The 23,109-nt window shown below is 40.5% G+C and overlaps 1 protein-coding gene across 2 annotated transcripts in view; it reads right to left on the bottom strand.

Annotated features, from left to right (window-relative positions):
* The window catches only part of LOC113143022 (glucocorticoid receptor), a 56,441-nt gene extending 38,435 nt beyond the window's left edge, over window positions 1–18,006 (bottom strand). Inside the window, exons 1-2 of one of the 2 annotated variants that reach the window (XM_026328441.1) lie at window positions 17,548–18,006; window positions 14,591–15,840 (exon numbers count right to left, since the gene is read on the bottom strand). In XM_026328441.1, the coding sequence (XP_026184226.1) occupies window positions 14,591–15,831 (1,241 nt within the window). In that variant the 5' untranslated portion in view covers window positions 15,832–15,840; window positions 17,548–18,006. Of the gene's footprint in view, window positions 1–14,590; window positions 15,841–16,749; window positions 17,494–17,547 lie in introns of those variants that run through there. The other variant, XM_026328442.1, reaches the window with a different exon arrangement.
* Between the last annotated feature and the right edge of the window lie 5,103 nt (window positions 18,007–23,109).

Here is a 23,109-nt window from a genome sequence, read left to right as displayed (position 1 = left end):
AGAGCAGTGAGGAGGGAACACACTCTTGGAAGGTGCCAGTTCTGATGGTCCAGGTCCTGGATGTGATGCTCCTCAGTTTCACCTGCTGCCTCCTGTCAGTCAGGAAGCTGGTGATCCACTGACAGGTGGAGGCAGGCACTGTGAGCTGGGTGAGCTTCTGGTCATTAATTCATGTGATGGAGGGCTTCTTGGGGACTAGGATGATAGTGGAAATTATCTCAAGCAGGAGGGCACTTCACACAGCTCCAGAGATCAGTTGAAGATCCATGTGAAGATTGATGCCAGCTCATCAGCATAGACTCTCAGGCAGGAGGGGGACACACCGTCAGGGCCTTCCCGATCTGTTGTCTATGAAATAACTGTCATACATCCTCTTCACAGACCTTTAGTGCAGGCAGGGAGTCAAGGGGGATGGGGTTTGGGGTTGCAGGCAGTGCAATTACATAGGTGAGAGGTGTGCAGGGATTCTTTTCAAACCTGCATCAGAAGGTGTTGAAGATGTCTGCCAATCTAAGGTTTTCCTCAGGTTAGGAGGAAACACACAAAAACACACAAAGTACTAGAGAGTGAAGTGCTGTGGCTGCTATCTCCTGTGGCACTAGCACTTTTTCATTGTTATTATTTCAACTGTTTGGGATTTATCGCCTGAGAAAATGTACCATATTTCCTCTGCCTTTACAAAATCGGAGAAGAAATAGGTGACCTAAATGTGGTAAATAGGAAGCTAGTTAGATATTGCAACCAGAGTAGCCCTAGTCCACAGCAGCAGAACAATGATAAAGGTTGAGCAGGCCCTTATACAAGAGGAAAGCACTATTCACAAGCAAACTTTAGCTTTGTACAAGAGGTTTTGGGCAATCTTTGGCTACTGAGAGAAAAAGTCTGATACAAACTGTGCAGTAGAGTCACTGAGAGGAGCACACAAATTTTCAAAGACAGGGAGGGAAGAGAAGGAAATTAGAGTATGTTGGAAAGTGAAAAAGCAAAGAATGAAATAGGGAAAGAATAGAAAGGGATGAGCATGAGAGAAGGTATCAGGGAGAAAGCTGCAGACAGACGCAAATATAGAGAGACTCAGACCCAGTTGGATTATGGCCCATTTACAGTAGAGCTTGTCCTCCTCCCTCCTCCCCTTTTTCTGCTAGAGTGACGATGGTCAGAGTAAAATAAATAAGAATGGCCTTTACTGCGGCCAGATATTGCGCGTATGCACTCCTTTGCCAGTTTGCGCACAGAAAGTATTCAGAGCCCCTTTACTTTTTTCAATTGTCCTATGTTGCAGCCTGATGCTACAATTGTATAAATTCATTTTCTGTCATTAATCTACACTCAGTACCACATAATGACAATCTGAAAACAGTTTTAGAAATGTCTGTAAACTGATTTACTTGATCTTTGCTGAGATGTTTCTACACCTTGATATTGTATTATATTAAAAAATATCAATATACATCTAAATAGCGTTTTTTGGCATAGTCATATGTAGTAGTTTATGTACAGAAAAAATGATTAAAAGCAGATAAATGCCTGTTGTGAAAGAATAATAAAACTATGTGCATGTTCATTTTAACTTCTCTTTCAGCTAAGACTTTAAGTCAGTCTGATAAAGAGCTGTAGGTTCCACTTCAAAATACACACACACACACACACAGCTTCATTTATCTATATTTCATTTTGTCAGCATGCATTTGTCAGGACACTTAAACTTCCATCACAATCATCAACTTTAGTCAATAACCTCAAATTAAATGCATTCCCCCATTGCCCTGTGATTAGATTCAGATGGAGGTGAGTCATCACTGCAGCTATTTTGCAGGCTGGCTGAAGACCCTGTCCATATAATGTGTCTATTAAGTAGTACTAAGTACTCATTAGAAAGCAAACTCTTAACTGTCAGTCACCTACGTACAGTTACTGTGCTAATACCCCATTATTCATTACAAGCCATGTAGCCGATGTACATTTAGTAAAAATTAACTAACGACATGTGGTGTACAGTATGCACAAAGATATAATACAACTGCATGTATACTTGTGATTTATGTACTTCTTTGGACTAAAAAGGGTCATCCTTGGCTCCAAGCAACAAAATCATGGCCTTGCATGGTGCATTCAAGGTATGCATTACAGGCTGACAGCAGAACTCCAAAATTAGCTCCTACAGGCTGCTTGAATACAGCTGTGAAAGTTACATAACACTGCTGGCTGCCTTCCAAGCCTGAGCAAAAGGACATGAAAAACCAGATAAGGAGAAACTGTAAATTGCCTGTGACCAAATTCTTAGTAAACACATTCAACCAATCAGCAATATGACAGGATGCTATTTTATTTAGTTCTGTAAATGTCATGACATGACAAATACAGAATTTAATGCTTTTATATATGTGTTCAAACTTCCAAACATTCTATGTTTGCTCCAGTTGCTGCTTGCTGTTACAAATGTCCACAAAAAAAATATCAACACAATGAGAGGAGGATCCGACCCAAGCCTTTAAGAGTCCAGGAAAGTGGAGAAAGACCAAGCTCAGGTCAGAATTAAAATCACGCTAGTCTAGTGCACTTTTGCAGTACAAATTGGTATCCTTGTAAATAACACTGTGGAAGCTATTTCCACAAGGCAATCTGGTCAGACAGTGGATTCAGTTGCCAACTGTCTAAATAGCCTGATGTATGCACATCAAGCTACAGCTGCATTGCTGCTCAAAGAATAACAAAATTTAGCTATTATTTCTAGAACCTGAGGGGGGAGTAATGCAAAACCCACTGACATCCAGTCACATAACATTATACCTAACAAGCACATTAACATGTAGCTTTCATAATCAATGCTTAAGGGGGTTACCACCATTCTAGATGATTTCCATTGTAACGTGAAGGAGGTATTTCACAGTCATCAGATATGCCTGAAATATTTTAGAGTTTCACCACGCAAGGAAAGTGTATGCAATCCAAACCGGGCTTCTCCACAGAGAGAAAGCAAACTAATACACTGCCCCTATGTTGTAATGCTAGAATTTTAATCTCCATGCCAGAGAACCCAAGGTCAGCTACTGACTTATTTAGCAAGAGTGATGATGCATGTTTTTCCTGTCACAGCAGTGTAGTACCACTTCAAAGGCGCTCAAGATATATTTACTCTCATTTAAACTCTTTGAACAACAACCTGTACTTCACCCATCTAATGTGACTGTTGAGAAAGCTATACCAATAAACAGCAAAAAATGTAAAATTTCCATGTACCCACAAAACATGATGTCAAGAAAATCTGGCTTCTATTGAAGCCCAATTCACTGTTAGAACAATGACCCATAAATCCCATTTTTAGTTAGTGTCCCATTTAAATGTCCTATGCAACACAATTTTCTCTTTTTTCCTCATCACATAAAATTATAGAAAATAACAAATATTTGCTGTTGCACATTGACCAATTAATTGATAGCAATTAGGGAACTTGCTCTACATGTAAGAGAATAATAAATGTTGGAGTGACTGATGAAATAGTCCCTGCTGCACTTACTGCCTTCTGCTGGGTCATTTTCTTGCAGGCCAGTGTTCAGCCGCCTTTCGTTTTGCAACTACTCTACTGAGAACAGGTAAGTCTGATACAGACAAGGTCATGGGTCACTATCCTTTTCTGTTGATTATGAACATTTCAAATTATTACAGCTGGACTGAGCAGAGAGAGAGAGAGAGAGAGAATGCAATGAAACAAAGATACACCTGAAAGATTTATTTAAAAAAAAAAAACACAGTCAAAACATGAGACATCAAAGAAGACTGGAGGAAAAGGAAGTGGGTAAGATGTGTGGGTGGGTGTTGGTTATACAGCCCAACACTTCTCTTAGTTGTCCTCCCTTCTAACATGCAGAAAACTAAAATGTTCTTTAGTTAAGGGCAGGAATGGAGGATTAAGTATGTTAGGTATGTAACTCTTGCACAAGGAGCCTTAATCCTAAAATAATTTGCTTACAACTTAAGAGCTGATGCAAAATGTTCTTTTTTAGAGCTACAGTCTGTGACCTGGGACTAGAACAATCCCAATATTTCACTTTTTGTACCTTGATGCTGATGTAATGTCAGTACCAAATATGATACAAAAAGTTGACGAGTAATTTTACTCAAAACCACACAGGACAACCTGCTGTCAGCAGCTTGCACCATCACCAAAGTCATCAACTAATAGAAAATGTGAAAATCCAGCCAGTAAAATCAAGTAAATTGGTGATACTACCAATTGAAAGACATTCCAGTGCTGACACTTCCTACAGGTGCCGCAACCTTTGTTGATGGCCCTCTATCTGTATAAAAGCAGTGTTGGAACAGACTGTTACTATACCCTATTAAGCAACATGTGGACAGTATTATTCTGCAGCGAGTAGTATATTGCTCTCATAATGGTGAGAAAAGGGCAATTTAAGAAGGTAGACAGACAGTACGGTGTAACCCTTAAAAGTGTAGGACTTTCTTTTAGAGAAACTGCAAAGAAAGCCAAGGTGTCAGTGAGGTCAAAAGGCATTTGGAAATTGGAGGAGTCTTCAGACTTAAACTCCATTGAGCTAGTTTGGGATGAACTGGACAAAAGGGTAAAGCAAAAACAATGTAGAAGTGCAACACATTTTTGGGAACTTCAGCAACGGAGTTAGGAAGAATCTTCCAAACAATATTTGATATTTGATAGAGAGAATGTCATAATTTGGCCCTTATACAACTGTGTTCGTAAATTCACATACCCCTGTCTGGCCATTTTGAAAAGCTATAAATGTTTATGCAAAACTTTTCCTTTATAAAGAAAGTCACTTGATAGCATCTTTAGTAATTGCAGTTATCTTTATGATTTTAAAGAGGCAGACATGTTTTGCATGTTTGCATCCTGAATTTCCATTTGGAGATAATAAAGTTTGTCTTATCTTATCTTCAGTTATATTTTGCAGAACAAATGGCTAATATTTCTCAAATTATGCCTGGGGTATGTACATTTATGAGCACAACTGTGTAAATTTCAATTTTAAAAAATGGAGGTGACCAGCGTATGGCTGGCATGTTGCATTTCCTCCACACCAGTCTATTTCCAACATTGGCAAGGCAAAACCTGGCACACTGCAAATCACAGCAAAGCATTACCATCACAAGCTGAAGCGCCGTTAAAAATAGTAGTAAGACCTTAGCACTAACCGTGCTGAAAATAGACTAGCTCCAGACAGAGGGGGACACAGAGGGGCTTCTATTTTAAAACATGACTGTATGGTGGCTGAGAAATAGATCCATGTTCCCATACAAATTTTAATAAATCTAAACAGCAAGAGGGGCAGGGTTACTTGCATTTCAATAAATACGACAACGGAAAAGTTCTTTAACCGATTCAAACCCTGACAGTTAGATAAAGAGAATGCAAAAAAAAATAGACTGAACAAGAAAAAGGGGTAATGACAACCAGATCTACCACAGTTTCATCCCTGCAACTAATCCAAGGCATCCTGCATACACTAGTTTGTGCTAAATACAGTTGGTAACCAGCCTGCCAACCAGCTATTTGCTTGGTCAGGATGATAAACACATCCTATGCTCCTCCAGCCCAGACACATACACCCACACACACTATTTTTCTCACCACAAACTTTACACTGACTGCTGCTACATGCTCTGTCATGATTCTTCAGATTGTAAATTTCATTAATAGTGTTTTGAGTGAGTCAAAATCAGGCCATTTTAACTTAAACCAGCTGGAATCCATATGACTACACCACGTCTAAGTCTATACAGCAGTGACGAGGGCTGAATATGTGCATCCACGTGTAGTAACCTTGGTCAGGTAAATCATTGACTGGACTATGGCAGGTGACAATGCATATCATGGGCATCTGTACACCTACAACCATTAGAGCTAAAAATGCATACTGATAGTTTTACATACATGCATCTCTACACGCGCTCACCAGTAGGTCTGAGCCAATAAAAAAGTAATACGTTGTAACAGTAAACATACAAGCAAAATATCTAACTTAATTTTCTGTACAAAATGTCTTAAACTCTTCACCCTTTGAAGTACCAAAGTACATTTGAACTTTTTCATCTTTTTCATATTGTGGTTTGGAAAACTTGTAAGTTTAGTAATTGTAATATTTTACATTAGCTTCCACGGTGAACAAAAAGAACCACAGTTCTGGGACTGGACAGATGCATCAACTCGCTCGCACTTTAATAGACCTTGATACCTGAGGGGTCTGAGCCTGTAACCTGCTGCTTACTCCTCCTGGGTTACTCTGCCACCCTACTGACACACAGGGTGTCAGGTGGAGGGAAAACTACTAACTCAGTAACTCAGTACAAGAGCAAAAAAGAGAACAAAGGCCAGCTTTGAATCAGTAAAACAATATGGATGTCATACCTACTGTATTATAAAGTAACACTAAAATAAACCTTGTAATTGACAGATTTTTTTTTTTCAAATTTGATCAAACAAACATAACACACACCATTAAAATTACTGATAACCACAGACTTCCCATATAAACAGAAGTGGAAACCAAACTCCCCTTAATTAAAATAAGTTCTCTTTATGTTTGAGTAATATAAATGGATCAACCAAAACCAATCCCTTAACCTCGGTAATCAAACCTTGGTGCACCCACGACTACTTTTCCTTTAGTCCAATCAGAAACACCCACAGGGCAAAGGATGTACATATTGCTTTTACAGATTAAGGCCATTCACCTTCTTGCTGACTCAGGCAGAGGAGATTAAATGTGATCAGATCTATATTAGATGACAGACGGAGAGGGAAGAAACAATGACAACCTGTGCTCATGCAGAGAAACTGCTCGACACAAACACAGCAGCCAAATTTTTCACAGTTTAGGATGCATGCAGACAGAAAAACAAACCAGCACTGCAGAGTACAGAAAAGCAGGGAATGGCACAGTGCCCAAGTGCTTTTTGAGTTTTTACAGTGATGGGCTATCACTGGAAAGTAGTCAAGGCAGGAAATTCCATCAACTTGAATCATCAATCAGAAAACAAGTCATGACAGAGATGATACAGAATTTGCAATGAAACTCAGCACTTACAAAGTCCTAGTATAGGACTGCTTGTGTTCCTGCTGAAGTTTTCTGTTTTTCTTTGCACCAGCATCATGAAAACTTAACAGGTTGTGCCTGTTAATTTCCTTGAGTTTGTGAAGCAGTTCAAACAACACACAGAACGAAACACATATACAACGCAGAGAGGAAGACAGAAAGACAGTGGATAGGAAAATGACTGTGGTCTAACAGTAGCAGGAACATGGGATAAGAAGATAAATCTCTGATTTAAAAAAAATACACACCTGCTTTGATTATTTAGGGGCCTACTCCACCTCCAAAGCCATTATCACTGTGGACCTTTGTCACCTGGTCACAGTAGCAACTGTGAGAGTGGGACCACGAGCAGAGCCTACCAGGTGGAGGCTCAAAAAGTTCTTAGGTTTATAACAGATCATGGTTTGAGTTTAAAAAAGTACTTATGTCTTAATATGTGCCTTCTGGCCTACTGGCAAATGTAGTTTACTCTTCCTGAAGCATTATTTCAGGTGTGATAATAATGTGGTGGTAAATACTGAAATGTCTGTTAGAGCAAATAAATGTATCCTGGATTTTGAATTTAAAACAAACAAGGGACATGTTTCTATTCAGAAAATGTAGATTTGCAATTCAAAACACTAAAGACTTTACTTGGATTATATATCACAACTGCAAAATTATTGATCACTTATCAATTTCAGCTCAACCATGTGCAGACAAGTGACAGACTAAAATCAAAAATGGGAGGAGCAGCATAGCAAATATACACAGTGTTTCCTTTACCATTCATTTCCTAGCCTTGCCAACATCCTCCACCTGCCAAAAAGAAATGCACAAAGCAGACATCTTATATGCATTTCATTTCCTTGTGCTATGACTGCTAAGTGATCATGTGGTGTGGCCTATCCATGCTTCTCTCACACTCTGACCTGATTTGGTGCCGGTGAAGAGGGAAAACTGCAGGCTTGGAGTAACAAGTCCCCCGATAGCTTGGCTTGAGAAGTCGATAGACAACAACTGAATAGGAGTTTCCATACTCTAACTTTGTTCTACAGCTCTAAACTTCTAAACTAAGTCAGGTCTCCTTGGCACTACAGTCACAATCGCACATGAACTGTAGAAAATATTAATAAAAACCTGCACCACCGGTTACTGAGGAGAGCACATCTGAGACAATTGTCAGACCAGAACCGTAGTCATGGTACACAGCATTCAACTCTAGTCCCTCCCACAACTAAAGGAAGCGTCACCCTGTGTTACAACCGACATTACAGTAGAACCACATTGTTGAACTGTCATACATGCCAAAGTTTAAGAAAGTGAACATTTCTAAATGTCCATTGCCAAATGATTGTTGCAAGAAAAGCTGGATGTTACTAGTAAACCCTGTTACATATTACCCACTCTAACAGGAATCAGCTATGTATTAACAATGTTCAGTAGCCTATTCAGTTCACTGCCATAATAGCTGCACAGCAACAACAGAATTAAGGAGGTGTGTAAAGAATATTACCTTGTGCAGCCAGTGAGGCTGATGTCCCACGTGACCAGGGCACATATAAAAATATTTCAATTTGATAGAATACACAAAAGGAAGTTATCCTAATTTTACTTTTCTGACGTGTAATGATAATAAGAGTTAATAAGCAAAAATGTCTGCTGCTTGTACAAACATGCACAAATAAATTACTTGCTGCGCTGGAACAAATCAGAATGGTTATTAATAACCTGCCATCGCACGATCAAAGAGGCACAAACAAACTAAACCTGTGCACCTCACCCTGTATACTCAAATTATAATTTACTTCTCCGATCATTTAAAAACTGGCTGATTGAAAAAAGGATGATGGTATAAGCTAGTCACAGTTTTTCTTTTGTGTGTAAATCCTTGGCAGTAATGAAAAAGGGAGTGAATAAATCTGCTGGTTCTTACAGGTTGTTACAAGCTAAATGTTTAAGTGTTGTTCCTTTAGTAGACAGGAAGACAGGTAGTACAGGGAAGTGGGTGAAAAGACAGATGACCAGGGAGAAAGACTTTGAAATCAATACTGTTGAAATTGCAGGTAAATGTAACTAAATCAGCCACAACCTTTGAGCAAATGACATGCAGAATAAGAAAAGTAACAAAAACAATAATATTTTTCCTAACTTAGAATGGCACAGAGGGCTACTATAGGCACCAGACTCCACACATCCTGTTTCCTGATTGTATTGCTGCCAAACAAAATAAGCTCAGCCCTCTGTTTATGAAGCTAGACCAGTTGGGGCTATATTTAAGTTCACACCTGTCTTATCAAGAGCATTGTTTGCTCACAAAGATTTTTCAACATGAATGTAGCTGAGAAGTATCAGCAATAAAGAAACAGGCCACTGTCATCACAATCAGACCCTATTGCCCTCATGCTGTCAGTTTCCAGTCCAATTGCTACAAGGTGAGCTGGGTTAAGCTGTTCACTAAGCCACCAAGCACAGGGGGAGGAGATTTCTGACATTAACACACATATGCAGACAGGAACTTTGTATTTCATTAGACAATAATGAGTATATGTAGTCTAAACCAAGAAATTCCCATCCCATACTGCACAGTGTAGCAGCATAACGTATATACTACATATAATAAAATGTGTGTGCATGAAGAATATGGTTTACATATAGTGCAACTTAAATAAACCATTGTGCAATCTCTTTCATGATTATTATGCTGCTAGAACAGAAAGTTTAGCAAAAAAGATTTTCTCACCTTGGTCTGAATGAGTAATAATGTTGCACAAAATCAGGACATTAAGTTTTTAGTGTGGCTATTTATAAAGCCAGCATACAATAACATGTATGACCACCTTTCCATATTTGGCAGTGAATTAAGACTTGCCTTTGTCCTTTAAAAAAAAATAAATAAATAAATAAAGTTAAATCCGTCTTGTGGCACAGGACTTGGATTTGTTCACAACATCTAACACCAGCGTAAACAAGCCAGCAGCCACCCAAACAGCCTTAAAAAAGAAACAGCTTGGCTGCTAAGAGCCCACACCTCCTCTGGCTCTCTGGACTGCAGTGACCCCAATTGAAGCCTACTTCAAAGACTTAGTACAGCAGGGCCCAGGGGGAGCAATCAAGACAAAAAAGAAAAGAGGGAGGAACAGTTACACGACACAGTGAATGAAAGAGCTACTTGCTGGGAAAAGCGTTTTCACTTTGCCGACATTTACACTGTGAGGCTGCACACACAAAGCCTCCAATAAGGAATCAGCTTGATCTAACAGTTTGTGAATGACAACCAAGTTAGAGATACTGCATTTGGAAATATGCCTTTTACACAAGTGTTCAGGGCCCATTGGAGTATTCATGTACAGTTTGCAAAAACTGAGCAGGTTTCACAGTAAGAGCGCCTCACTCCTCTATATACAATGACAGCATTATGGTAACACCACATATTGTAAGCATCACAGAACACCCTGGACATTTGAGTCCAACATTAATGTGTATGTGCCTATCCCATTAATCCTAAAAACAGAATAAAAAAGTCTATCAATGTTCGCAACTAATGATGGCTCATCAAAAGACACTATGAAGTGGTGATAAGATGCAACGAACAGAAAAGTGCAGTGATATGCAGCCAGCAAAGGTTATAAGGGAGCCTATTAAGCAACAGGAACTTAAACAATGTGGACTGAGATTGGCATAATCATAGAGATTACAAATTTAGGAAACTGAGTCAACAGACATGAGTCTGGGCCAGTTTGCCTTTAGTTTGTATTATCTGCCTTTTTCCTGTAATACCTGCTGAAATAAGCAGATTACTGTACATTGTAAGACCTGAAATTTCTTATATGCAGTTCATATAATTTATTGGTTCTACAAAAAAAAGTGTTATTGTTCTCATGTTGTGAAACTTCTGCAGTCATAAAATGAATAGTACAATCTTAATTAGAATATTTATTTGATACAGATGAATATTACATATATTAACTACATGCAAAATGACATGCAAAGAATCAAATTGTTTTACTATTATTCATTACACCAAACATAATGCTCAGTAGTTCATTAAGATAAGTCACAGATTATTATTTCATTAAATTCAGTTCAATTATAAACAAAACCCTAAAATACAGTCACAACTAAAGATGATATCTCAATTAGAAATACGGACAATATTCCCGAGACAACCAGAGAGCTACACTCAAGCCAAGTCTGAAGTGCAATTATAATGATAATCATCCTGTGCACCATCATAATGAGCATCATCATTAACTTTCTAATGCTCATGTATGGAACAAAACCCACCAGTGCTGAAACACATTTATGCTGCCTATGCTTTCCCTGCTATTGGCAACTTGAATTAGTTTCTAAGGTTGACAACAACCTGACCACTTTCTTCAGAGGCCTTATTGTATTGCTTCCCTCCAGGACGGAGGCCAGATGTGAACTGTGTACACACTAATCAGTGTGAACAAGCTTCTGGTTACAATAAAATATTAAAGTCAGGCTCTTCCTTAACTGTTGTGCCCAGTGAAATTCCCTGTGTAATGTTAATGTATACTACCTCTTGCTAAGATGCTACCATCAGTGTTATGTTATGCTCTGATTGAAAAGTTGTCCATTATATCTAAAGGTAAGCAAACAGCATACAGTCCAAGTGCAGAGAGGTATGAAGACCACTGAACCACCAACACACCACCCAAAGCACCAGCAGTCTCAGGCCAAGCATAACACAGATGCACATTTGCAAAAAATGTGTCCTTAAACACATATAAACATGAAACAAAAGCACAGGTTTTATGTAAAAAATGATGTGCAATTGTGCATCTGCACTGACTTCTAGACTGCAGCACACTTTGATAGCTTTGATGGGACTACCAGGGGTTAATAGGTGAGAAGAAAAAAGGGACTGAGTGACAGTCTAAAGAGGAAGTCAGCAGCACACCAGAGCAGATCTGTACACGTGGCCTCCCAGCCTCTCTGTGTGTACACAGAAGCACACACACACACACACAGTCTGTCTTGCTATCCACGCCTCTAATCTGATGCACACACTGATGCACACAGCACAGCAACAGAGAAGAGTTTACATCAGCTGTTTAACCCTTTTCATAGCCAGCATGACCCCGAACAATGTATGTTGAGATATTAACTCACCATTAAAAAGACGAAGATTAGCAGGTGTGCTGCAGAGTCAAATGCTATCTGTTGCATGTAAAACAGATGGTATGTAGTACACAAAAAGCTACAAAATAAACAGAGTTCATTAACTAAACATCTACTTTATGACAAGGCCATCATGCTGGTTAAAGAATTTTAAACAACATTTCAAAGGCCTTATATAAACCTGGGCATGAAGCAACAACATTTATCCATTTGATTATCAGTCCTATAACACAACCCTGGAGCCCAGCAACACCATTCAACCAAACTGTGGCCAACTGTGCTGAAAATTCCCTTAGACTGACAAGGTGGGCTCTGTGGTATACAGCATACTATACGTTGATTCCCGGACAGCATTACAGGACAGCATCTTAAATGTTACTGACAGCTTGTCAGAGAGATCCATGAGTCATTAGATTGGTAGTTTGCTCCTGATGTTATCATTTAGGTTGTATTGAATTGCATTGTATTGTGCACCGCTCCTACGTGTTTCCCTCAAGTAATTATTTGCACTGGAATAATTCCCCATGTACATGTAGAGAACAACAATCATGTGTCTATAATTAAAATGACAGAATCACAGGCTGCAATGAATAGTACTAGGTTTTTATCATGTTCAGTTGAAACAAACCAAAGGTAGTCAGTAATTATTTTGATAATTAATTAACTATTGACTTCACTTTTCAAACAAACATTTTCTTGATCCAGTTGTGAGGAGTCCTGCTTTTATTTGCCTTATGTCGGTGCAAACTGAACGTGTGTGTGTGTTTTTGACTGTTGGCCAAAGAAAAGATCTGAAGATGTCTCTGGAATTTACGAAGTTGTGAAGATTTTGAAATCAACCTCCCACAATAGGAAACAAGTCTTAACAATAAATTCTTATCATGGCATCATCTGCAAGTAATCTAATTTTGTGAGTTACTTGGTAATTGGTAAATCTAAAATGTTATTTGCTATTAATCTCAATGTTTTGATCATTTGTGTATCTTGAGCATTTCAGAAACTAAGAGCATGGAGACCAGAGAGTACTTAATTATTGCCCAAAAGCTATGATTGCTTGGTGTTCCAATGTTAAGTCATTACATTTTTGCAATTTGTTATTTGTATTTTAGGGATTATTGTATTGCACTGTTTAGGCCCTGCATACCGTCAGCGCTGTGTATCAGAGAAACACATTATGAAAACACAGCATGCTGGTGCAGCAGGCAGAAACACATCATGAAGCAGCTCAAGTACAAAGACACTGTGGCACATGTTATTGACATTACCAAGTATTGGAAAACAACAATGGTTATTATTTGATCAAATTAACAAGAGAGAAAACATATTTTGTGAAGTAACTTCAATAGCAAAACACTAAGTTTCAGTTTTTACAAAAGCCTCGTCATCAGTGCTTCTTGTAGAATTGAGTTCTAGTGTTATTATTTTGTGTATTGTTATATGTATAAACAAGACTTTAAAACAAACAGTGACTAGGGGTGATTAGGGTTCGCACACATGAATCACAACAGAGACTTTTCCACAGTTTAAATTGGTTAGTATCACAAGGAGCCTATCATTGTGACAGTAGGGAGATAACAGAAGCTGACAGCCATGTTCCTCTTTGGATTGTTTAGAAAGCAGCCTGAGCCAAACTGGCACTTTCACGACAGTACTGACTTACAATATTAACCCACATTAACCACACAACATCTTGGGATCTGCCCATTCAAGCCATGATGACAAAGAAGCTCATACACCAACAAATACATCTCCAGTGCAGTTTTCAGATTCATATTAAAGCAAGGTGGGTCCACCAAGCATTTCTCATTCCCGCAGTGTTGCATGTACACCACTTACTCAGGGCTCATTTCCATCTCATTAAACATGACCATACTGCATCCAAAAAGATGCACACGTCTTGTTTTCTCAATGAATCATTTTCTGTGGGATTACACACGTCTTTACTGTAAAGCAAACATGGACAAACTATAATGATGTAATGTACACAGAATAGATAATATCCCAGTCAATAAAAAAAATAGATGGAATCACCAACGCTGCAATACTAAATCTAAAATAATCTAAAAATAAGAACCTTGTTCTGTCAATGCATACCTAAGGGGATACAATGTGGATGAATATATTGAGGTTTCTCTTGTCGAAGACTCACATGGGGAGATGTGAACCTACATGCTGCTTTCAAAGACATAAAAAAACAACAGGTCACTGAGTTTAGACGCAGCTTGTTCTTCAGCTCCTCATTTCCTTCACAGTCATGTCAAATCATGTTTATAAGGCTCACCATTCTTAACTAGCACTGAACAGACAACAAGCATACCACAAACGCAAACAACAAATTTGCCACCAAGACAAAAGAAAACAAGCCGAGATAAGTAACTTATGAGACCCACCTCACAGAAAAAGCGTTCAAGGTTGAAGTAGAGGGGAGCCCATTGTCGCCTCTCTGCATCCCAGATGACTCTTCATACCTGCTCCCCCTGGCCCAACTCTCCCCTGCTGGAGGCAGGCTTGAGTACATGCCAAAAGGCTTCTGGTCTTGTAGGCCAACTCTGGAGGACTGCGTGGCTCTGTACTGGTAGCTGGGTCCTGCGCTAACACCTATAGTCGTGGGCATGGCAGCTCCTCTGTGGAGGGAGCTCATGCTGCTCTGGAGACACTGTGACTGACAGAAAGCAGCACTGTCCTCCTTCTCCTGCTTTACCACACCAGGAGTACGGAGGTGGATGAAAGAATCATCAACATCCTTCTCTTCCTTGATCATAACACTGGAGAGAAGTATTGGAGGCTGTTGACGTTGATGGTGAAGCTGATGTTGCTGGTGCTGTAGTAAGTGCTGTTGCTGCTGGTGATGATGTAAGGGTTGGTGCTGCTCGTCCGTGCCATTCACACTGGTGCAGTTTCCTCCGTTACCCACCAGAGACTTTGTTTCTTTCATGAAGCCACTGTCCAGACCACCACCACCACCACCACCACCGCTGTCTTGAAGGATGTTATCCAAGTGTGCCACTTCAGAATCCAACTCAAAATCGCTGATTTCTGGCAGTGAGCTTGAAAGGTCCAGGTCTTGCCAAATCTCTGTATCCTCGAGTAGGCGATTGCTGTTGGCATCCAAGTCACAAGTACCAGCTCCAGCATGTCCACTGTAAGTTCCCAAATCCTTATCCACAGAAAAATTCCCCTCCTGTTTGATGTGTTGGGGGAAAAGGTCGGGCAGAGGGAGGTTACCCAGGACAGAGCTGGCTGATGTGTTGATGATAGAGGTGGACATCTGGTCAAGATCACAAATGCTCTGATTCAACAAAGGCAAGTTGTCTTCTATGCTGAACATCCCAATATCCTGTTGTTTCTGCATTCTGCTGGTTTTTACTTCCTTGATGTCTGTGCTATCACTCAGGACATCATGCTGAGGCGACTCAAAGAGACCTCCGAACTCCCCCTGGACTTTGGTTCCACTCCGTCCATTTGGGGCCACTGTGGGCTGGGGCAGAGACCCGGGGCCAGGCAGGTGCATTGAAGACTGCAGCAGTGAACCAGCTGTGTCACCTTTATCTCTGCCCACTTCAACTCGTGCCTCCCCAAATGTCAGGCTGTTGTCTCGATTACCGGTGCGCTTCAGTCCACCCTGATCCATTTCTTTATCCTAACAGGACAGTGAGTGACAGGGTGCAAAACAGACAGAGAGAGAGAGAGAGAGAGAGAGAGAGGAGACTTGGTTAGCTTATCAAAAGAGGGCTGATTTACAGGAAGACACACATGCACCGACTGCAAAAGAGAATATTAGAAAGTTTAGTGAAATATTTATATTTCAACGCAGTAGGTGTTTTAAAGCATCTGCAATAAATATGTGTGATGGCGCAATCTGAAAGCACAGTCAGTGGAAGACTCATGTCTCCTTGTATCCGTCCGCCTACACTATTCCCTTATTTATTTATTTTCATTTTTCAAGAAATGACAGTGACTGAATAAAGCGGTCGGCTCCTTCTCTCACACCCACACTGGAACAGAGGCATGAACAGCAGAAACTAGGCCGATAGATGAATAAGGAGAGCTCTGCCAATGTACGACATGAATGACTGTAATGTTCACGTTATTTCATTGAATGCTCCAAGACATGCCCAGGCACAACCTGTGTTACAAGCAGTGCCACGGACGGTTCCACAAGCAGTAAGCATGTGGGCAACCACATACATCTGTTCAACGAGATTAGCCCACTGTGGGCCTCTGGGCTTTACAACCAGTAATTATCTCTATTTACAAGAAAGTGAAAATTTACAATTCAGTCAATAGTTTATTTCCAAAATGAGCTACTTGTATAAACCGAAGTAGAAAATGAAGCAGGACCTAAGAAAGATTTATTATTTATTATTTATCGGTTGATCATTAATAGTGAGCTGCCAATGTCATATCTGGAGGGGCAGAAAAAAAACCAACTAAGCTGTGACTTAGTTTCAAACTCTGTGCCACAGAATAAATATTACAACACAAACAGGCGCTGATCGCTCTGGACGTCGGTTGCCATTTATAGTAAATCTCCAATAAAAGCTGTTACCTTGAAATAACGTAAATCCTGACGTCTGGATCATTTTCTGTGTGTTCTGATCGACACAGGTCACCACTCGGTCGCATGTGATCTGTTTATGCCTCAAGCGACGGTGGTAACATTATTTCTAAGAAGACATCAGTCCATCTAAGCTACATGTGCGCTGTGGTCCTCAGAGTGAAGCTCTCCCAGGGTCCTGTGGGGCTCTCAACGATTTCTCTCCAGAAACGGGGATGTTTTGTCGTTTTTATCGCACTCCCTGGTGGGGAATTAGAAAGATTCTTGTTTTGGATGCAGGTTTCACCACTTTTCCGCGCGCACAGTTCGGCCACAACAGATGGCTCAGTGGCGCAAGCCCCTAATCTTCTCAAACTGAGGTGCTTGTATAATGCACTTCAGTGAACCCAAATAAGGTCCTTGGTGTGTTAAAGTTGAAAAGTTTGGGGTTTTTGAAGCTACTTTTCCGAACAACACAGCTCATCATTGCAGCATTAGTGCAACCTGTTGGCTGCGATGGGAAATTACACTGACCACACGCCTACAGCCGGAGAGCCCGAGAAGCACTCGGCCCCTTGAAGTTTATGCAACATTTTCTTTTTTTGGTACAAAAATAAAACGAGTCCTCCGAGCGCTGGTGGTCATGTCGTGAGCGAGTCTCTTGGCAGGGCTGTCAGTACGCCTCCAACCCAGCACCGGAGACGTTCGTCGGAGGCCTACCTCGGCGGAACAACCAGTTTTACCTCTCTCTTAATATTTCTGCAGCGATATAATTAGAGGACAAGTGAGTGCGTCTGGAAGTGGACCTACCTGTAGTGACAAAGGAATGCGCTTCACCGATTAGGTCATCTCCAGCAAGTCCCAGTTGGACAGACATCTGAGAAATGTCCACAGAGTTGAGCTCTCAAATAACAGCCCGTCCTTGCAGTAATGTTGCCCGGTGAAATGTCAGCTGGGGTTGTTGCTGCCTCTCGCCCCGTGTGGCACAAAAATACTGTCTGCAGCGGCAACTGTTTTCTAACTAAAGTCAACAACGTCGCTGACGATCCACCGTGTGCGCCGTTTCTCTGATCTGTCGATAACTTTTAACGCACATTGCCGGTAGGGGGAGGGAAAAAAGTGATCGATCGGTCACTTGCTCGCGATCTCAGGATAAATCCACAACAAATCGACAGATCTGCGGCCCCATATCCTGCTGCTGCGCCATTAAAGCCGTCGGTAAATTAAAGTTATGTAATTCAGCAGAGCTGCCCTGGCGCACTCAACTGCAAACTCGGGAAGGGCAGGGTGGACGCGTCAAGCGCGCTGGAACAAGTGGAGCGCTTCCTTTCAGAACAAAAGCTTTGCTGCTGCTACTCACATTATAAAGGTGGCACGAGTCTTCTGCATTTGCAAAACTGAATGTTAAATCAGAAAATGTACAATAATGGCCGGTTTTCCAAAACATACGGCATAAATAACCTTTTCTCTTTATTTTTTGCTTTTAGCTGAATGACTCCGCTTCCTGTCACTTGTCCATCTGTGGTGCCTTGACGCAGCGGTTAGTTTGACACTTGCCGGTGAACGCCCCTCTCCCTGCTGAAACGCTCTCGTGGGGAATCTGTCAAAACGTGTCTCGGTCTCCTGCTGTAAAACATAGTGTAGTTGAGGAGACATTTAGTTTTGAAAATGACGTTCTGTTACAGCATCTGCAACCAACAAACTAAACATGGCTTTGTCGTTTTCTACATTTCCAGTTCCATATGTGGCTCATTGTAAGGCGCAGAGAAAGAAACCTGTTGTAATAACGATTTGCATTTAGTTTTATTGTTTTCTGCTCAGGTCAGGTGCGTCTATGCCGCAGCAGACAGGTCCCATCTATTAGACACACACGGTATTTGATGTAACCAGGAAAGATAAAAACATTTAGTTTTGACAAGTGTCATGGATCCAGCGTTCAGGCCTGGTAAACAGGAGCCAGTTCAGCTGCCTGAAATGAAAGTCGGGACTGAGACTTGAGACATAGGCTGCAGAGAGTTGCTGAAGAAAAGAGGAAGCCAGACGTGAAACACAAACCGGCTCAGAGTTAAACCATGTCCCTGTATGCAAACCTCCAAGCAAACCTGCCTTCAGCACTTTCAGACAGAGGACAAAAATCAATACAGCAGAGCTGACGCCCAGGAGCCTTCAGGGCTTTTTGCTAGAGGAGAGAGTGAAGAACCAAAGGGCAGGTTGAAAGTTAGTAGCAGGCAGGAAACCTGAAGCTTAAACCTGATTCCTAATCTTATACAACCCCAGACACAAATAAGTTGTGGGTAGATATGAACTCTGCCTGAGGGGCCCATGTGTAAGATGATGTTTTTCAGAAGGTGCAATGGAGCAGAAACAATCAGTCGCCTTCCAAGGGCTGTAATTACAAAAAACAAATAAACAATTATTTATTTTTGCCAAAGACCCTAATTGAAAATTGACCTATGACGTGTTCATATGCTTTAACTTTGAGCAGAGTGGTTATCACTGATCTTATCAGTAAAAACTGAAGAGTAAACTGACTCTATGCTATTTTCTCATGGAAATCTGTCAAGAGCAATGCACTGTAAAGAAAACTGGACAAGCTTGTTTGGCCCAGGTGTAATTTACATAAAATTTAGATCTGAGATTCAAGAATAATCTACTTTCGTTTTTTTTTTATACGTATTTTATACCTGTTACCTATCCTGCTAATTTTTTCAGCAAAAAAGAAACATATCTTGTTTGTGTTAAACAGTGTTTAAATGTAGTAAAAATATTTTCCCCACAGGAAATGTCTTCAAATAACTTGTTTTGTCTGACAGCAGTCTAAAACACACAACTAATAAATTTACAGGGCCTTAAAACACAGAGCAGCAGAGCAGCCTACATTTTTCAAATAACTAATCATTTGTTGTGAAAAAATATTAGGTAAAAAAAAAAAAAAATTGTTTCAAAATGATAAAATAAAAAGATAATTCAGATGTATGAGGCCAGACATTGTTCTTTTTAAACAGACTCTACTACAGTGGTTCTTTTAATGTATTTAAAGGGCCATCTTGACTACTACACAGACTACACAAGTGACCTTTCAGTGACTATATCCCTGTTCAGCAATTCTGTTGTTCACTAGCAGCAGACAATGCCTTTTCCGTTCAGTGTGAAGAGGAAGAAGAGAGGAGAGGAGAGGAAGTGGAAGGTCCAGGCTGTGCAGACAGGCGCAGACGCCCATGCTGTTCCATCTGCATGAAAAGAAGTGCAGATGGGCAGGAACAAACCAACAGCTGGAAGAAGAAGAACGGAAAAGGAAAAGGGGCGGAGGGAAAGAGGGACATGGTGCTGGGGGAGCAGGTGTGGCCTTACATGCAAGTCATTCCATTAGAAGAAGCAGAAGTGTGTCCTACGCATGTAGATGTCTCGTTAAGAGCGAGTATGGCTGGAGAGAGGCCGGAGCTCCCCAAGGGCTGAGAAAACCACACTGTTCTCAAAACATCACAGGGAACACTGTGAGTTTTTAAAGCTGGGTAACAATGGGTGATCCTATTTACCACTGATTAATAAAAACTCTGGACATGTGGTGCTCTGTGTGCAACTGGGATCTCATGGAGACATACTGTACAATACCATGGCTGTGTGATACACCTGCTCTGTAGGTTACTCTAGTTTCAGTGAATGTGCTGCTGTAGAAACACCAAATTACTTATGCTCCCATGAGCTGCTGTGGACTAACAGAGGCGAAGGTTTGGGTTTGCAAATTTCTTAACCTCTAAAAAAAAAAAATGTACACACACAACCATGAAGTTTTGCTTCAAGAATTAATGGTACCAAACAGAGTAACATGTTGGTAGACATGCATACATGCACACACACACACACACACACACACACACACATTGGTTTTCTTTTGGCTGCTCCTGATTAGGGGTCACCATGGCAAATTAATTGATCCACATGATTTGTTTGGCACAGTTTTTTATGCCCTTCCTTATGCAACCCACTCCTGTGGGGCAATTTGGGATCACCAATCAACCTACCATACATGTTTTTGGACTGGGGGAAGCTGGAGTACCTTTAGAAAGCCCACGCAAGGACGGGGAGAACGTGTAAACTCCACACAAGCTCCTGGCGGGTTTCGAACAGGAACCTTCTTGCTCTGAGGCAATAGTGCTAACCACAAACCACCACACACACACATATATAAACACTGGAAAACAGAGTTAGAGAGATGTTGGGGGGGGGGCTGTTGGCAGCCAGTTTGCATTCATAAATATCTGACTAAATTGCAGGTAAGAGGCAAGTTAAAAGGTCAGTGCATTCAAATCAGAAACACAGTTTCTCATTTAACCCACTGGTATCTGGCCATATGGATGTCGCAACTATTTAGCTTTATCTGCTTTATCTCAGGTTCTGAAAAATCTGTTTCTGAGCTGTTTCAGTGCAGGACAAACAAATTTAGTTTGTGGAGCTCAAAGTGCAAAAACTGTCCAGAAGAAACAATGTCTCAAATCTCACTCAGTGACAATGGTTTTTATTGTGAACTATGCAATGGAAAGTGAAAACATTACTTTAAACAGCAAGAAGTGCTTTTCCTGGAAGGGCACAAAATTGTTGAGCTTTTCAAAAAAAAAACTGTTGCAAAATTATGATCACTTCTTTGGGATACGGAGGAATCACCATCACATAGCTCAAAATTTCTACAAGTCAGACCAAATGTCACTGCCTGGGTAGAGATCCCCTGGGGTAAGACTGAAAATATGCTCTTTTGTGGTTTAGTCAGTGCTTTTGGGTTAATATGTTTAGGGTAGTCCATTTCAATTCCAAATAGGTCTTGGACAATTTTTAACTTTTATTAAAACTGGGTCGACATATAAGAGGAAGAATATGCACCAAAGCTTCCTTTTGATGCTTGAACCAAGCAAGCTGCAGTTCACTGGTGATGTCAGTACATACTGTCCTCAAAGAATCCACAAAGGCTCATCTCCAAATCTTTTGATTAACTGGTGTTAATGTTAAAGATGATAAATTGAGTAAAATAGTGCCAACAAGTCTGTTATGTTAGAGGCTGCTCCGTTTGCCAAAATCCTTAACCTTGTGGACATGCTGGACTTTGTCCAGTGAACACTCTACTGGTGAGTCCACCAAACTCTGATTTGTAACAGGGCACAGGGTTGTGCCATGGGTATTAAGGCTTAAGTTATCGCTATGATGTCAGGGCTCAGGTCAAAGACATAAATCAAAAGTTGAAAAATCACATTAGCGTAATTAAATCTGTGCCTATCGTCTCAAATTGCATTCAATTGCAATTGAACAGCATTTAATTAGTGTTAAAGTGTTAAATATGTGTTTAATATTAAAGTGTTCAAGTGACAGTTCTGTCATTTCTCTGTATCACGTTATGACATTTGCACTTTCCTCAAAAGGATTGGTAACAATCAGCCAGCAGGACGTAACTGACACAAGTTATGTCAGACTGAGGAGAAAGCAAGGAAGGAAGAATTTCTCTTAAGAAGGAAGTACAGAAAGGAAGAAAGGATTTCTTTTTGAAGTTGAACCGGCAGCTCACACCCTTTGGTAATTCACTGTGTTAGGCAATGAGTAGGAGAAGGGAAGGATGAAAATGACGCAGCAAGGAAAGCTTGCTAGAAAGAAAACAAACATGCTATGTCTTTGTGTGACGTGGTTCTATCAGCATGTGTCTGTTAGCGGCCCAAACAACCCAGAAGCAAAGGTGTCTGGGGTTCATCCACAGTTTCAGTCTGACATGAAATATCAGCAGCTCATCTGACACAAATATAATCAAGGCCTTGGGGGAACTGATCCATGCAATGACCTGTTAGTTATAGAGGATGAATTACTGTCTGTCACATGCCTGATTTAAGAATAAACTGAAATGTGAATAGAGAAATTCACAGAGGCTTTGAAATAGTCATAATAAAACAGTTACCTTAAAATAGGGTGTGAGCCCATCCAAGTCAGGGTTCATTCTCCACAGTAGAGAGCTATAAATCCTACATGTGTCTTGCTTTGCTTTGAGGTTCCACCAGGACATTTTTAGTAACTTCAGATCTACGGTTGAAGGAAACATGTTTAAAGAAATTTCTGTGGAACCAAACAATAAAAACTTTACATTTTTTCATCTTGACTTATGTCTTCATTGCACAGGAACCAAATATAAACAGGAACACGGTGGTGTGATGTGCAGCACTTGGAATCGTCATGTAGGTTTTCAGGTGATAATTAATTTAATAAAGGCACAAATTGAAAATGTGCTCTACATTGCTGCTCTGTCACTTTGTGGACAAAAAGTGTAATATTCTGCTTCATGTTACTATCTGCTCCTTAACGTCTTCTGTGTGTCTTCTATGATGTGACTGAGCTAAGGTT

The sequence above is a fragment of the Mastacembelus armatus genome, chromosome 14 (assembly GCF_900324485.2).
Source record: "Mastacembelus armatus chromosome 14, fMasArm1.2, whole genome shotgun sequence".
Lineage (NCBI taxonomy): Eukaryota > Metazoa > Chordata > Actinopteri > Synbranchiformes > Mastacembelidae > Mastacembelus > Mastacembelus armatus.
The sequence above is the reverse complement of the archived record's forward strand: the minus strand, read 5'-3'. Positions and strand labels throughout refer to the sequence as shown.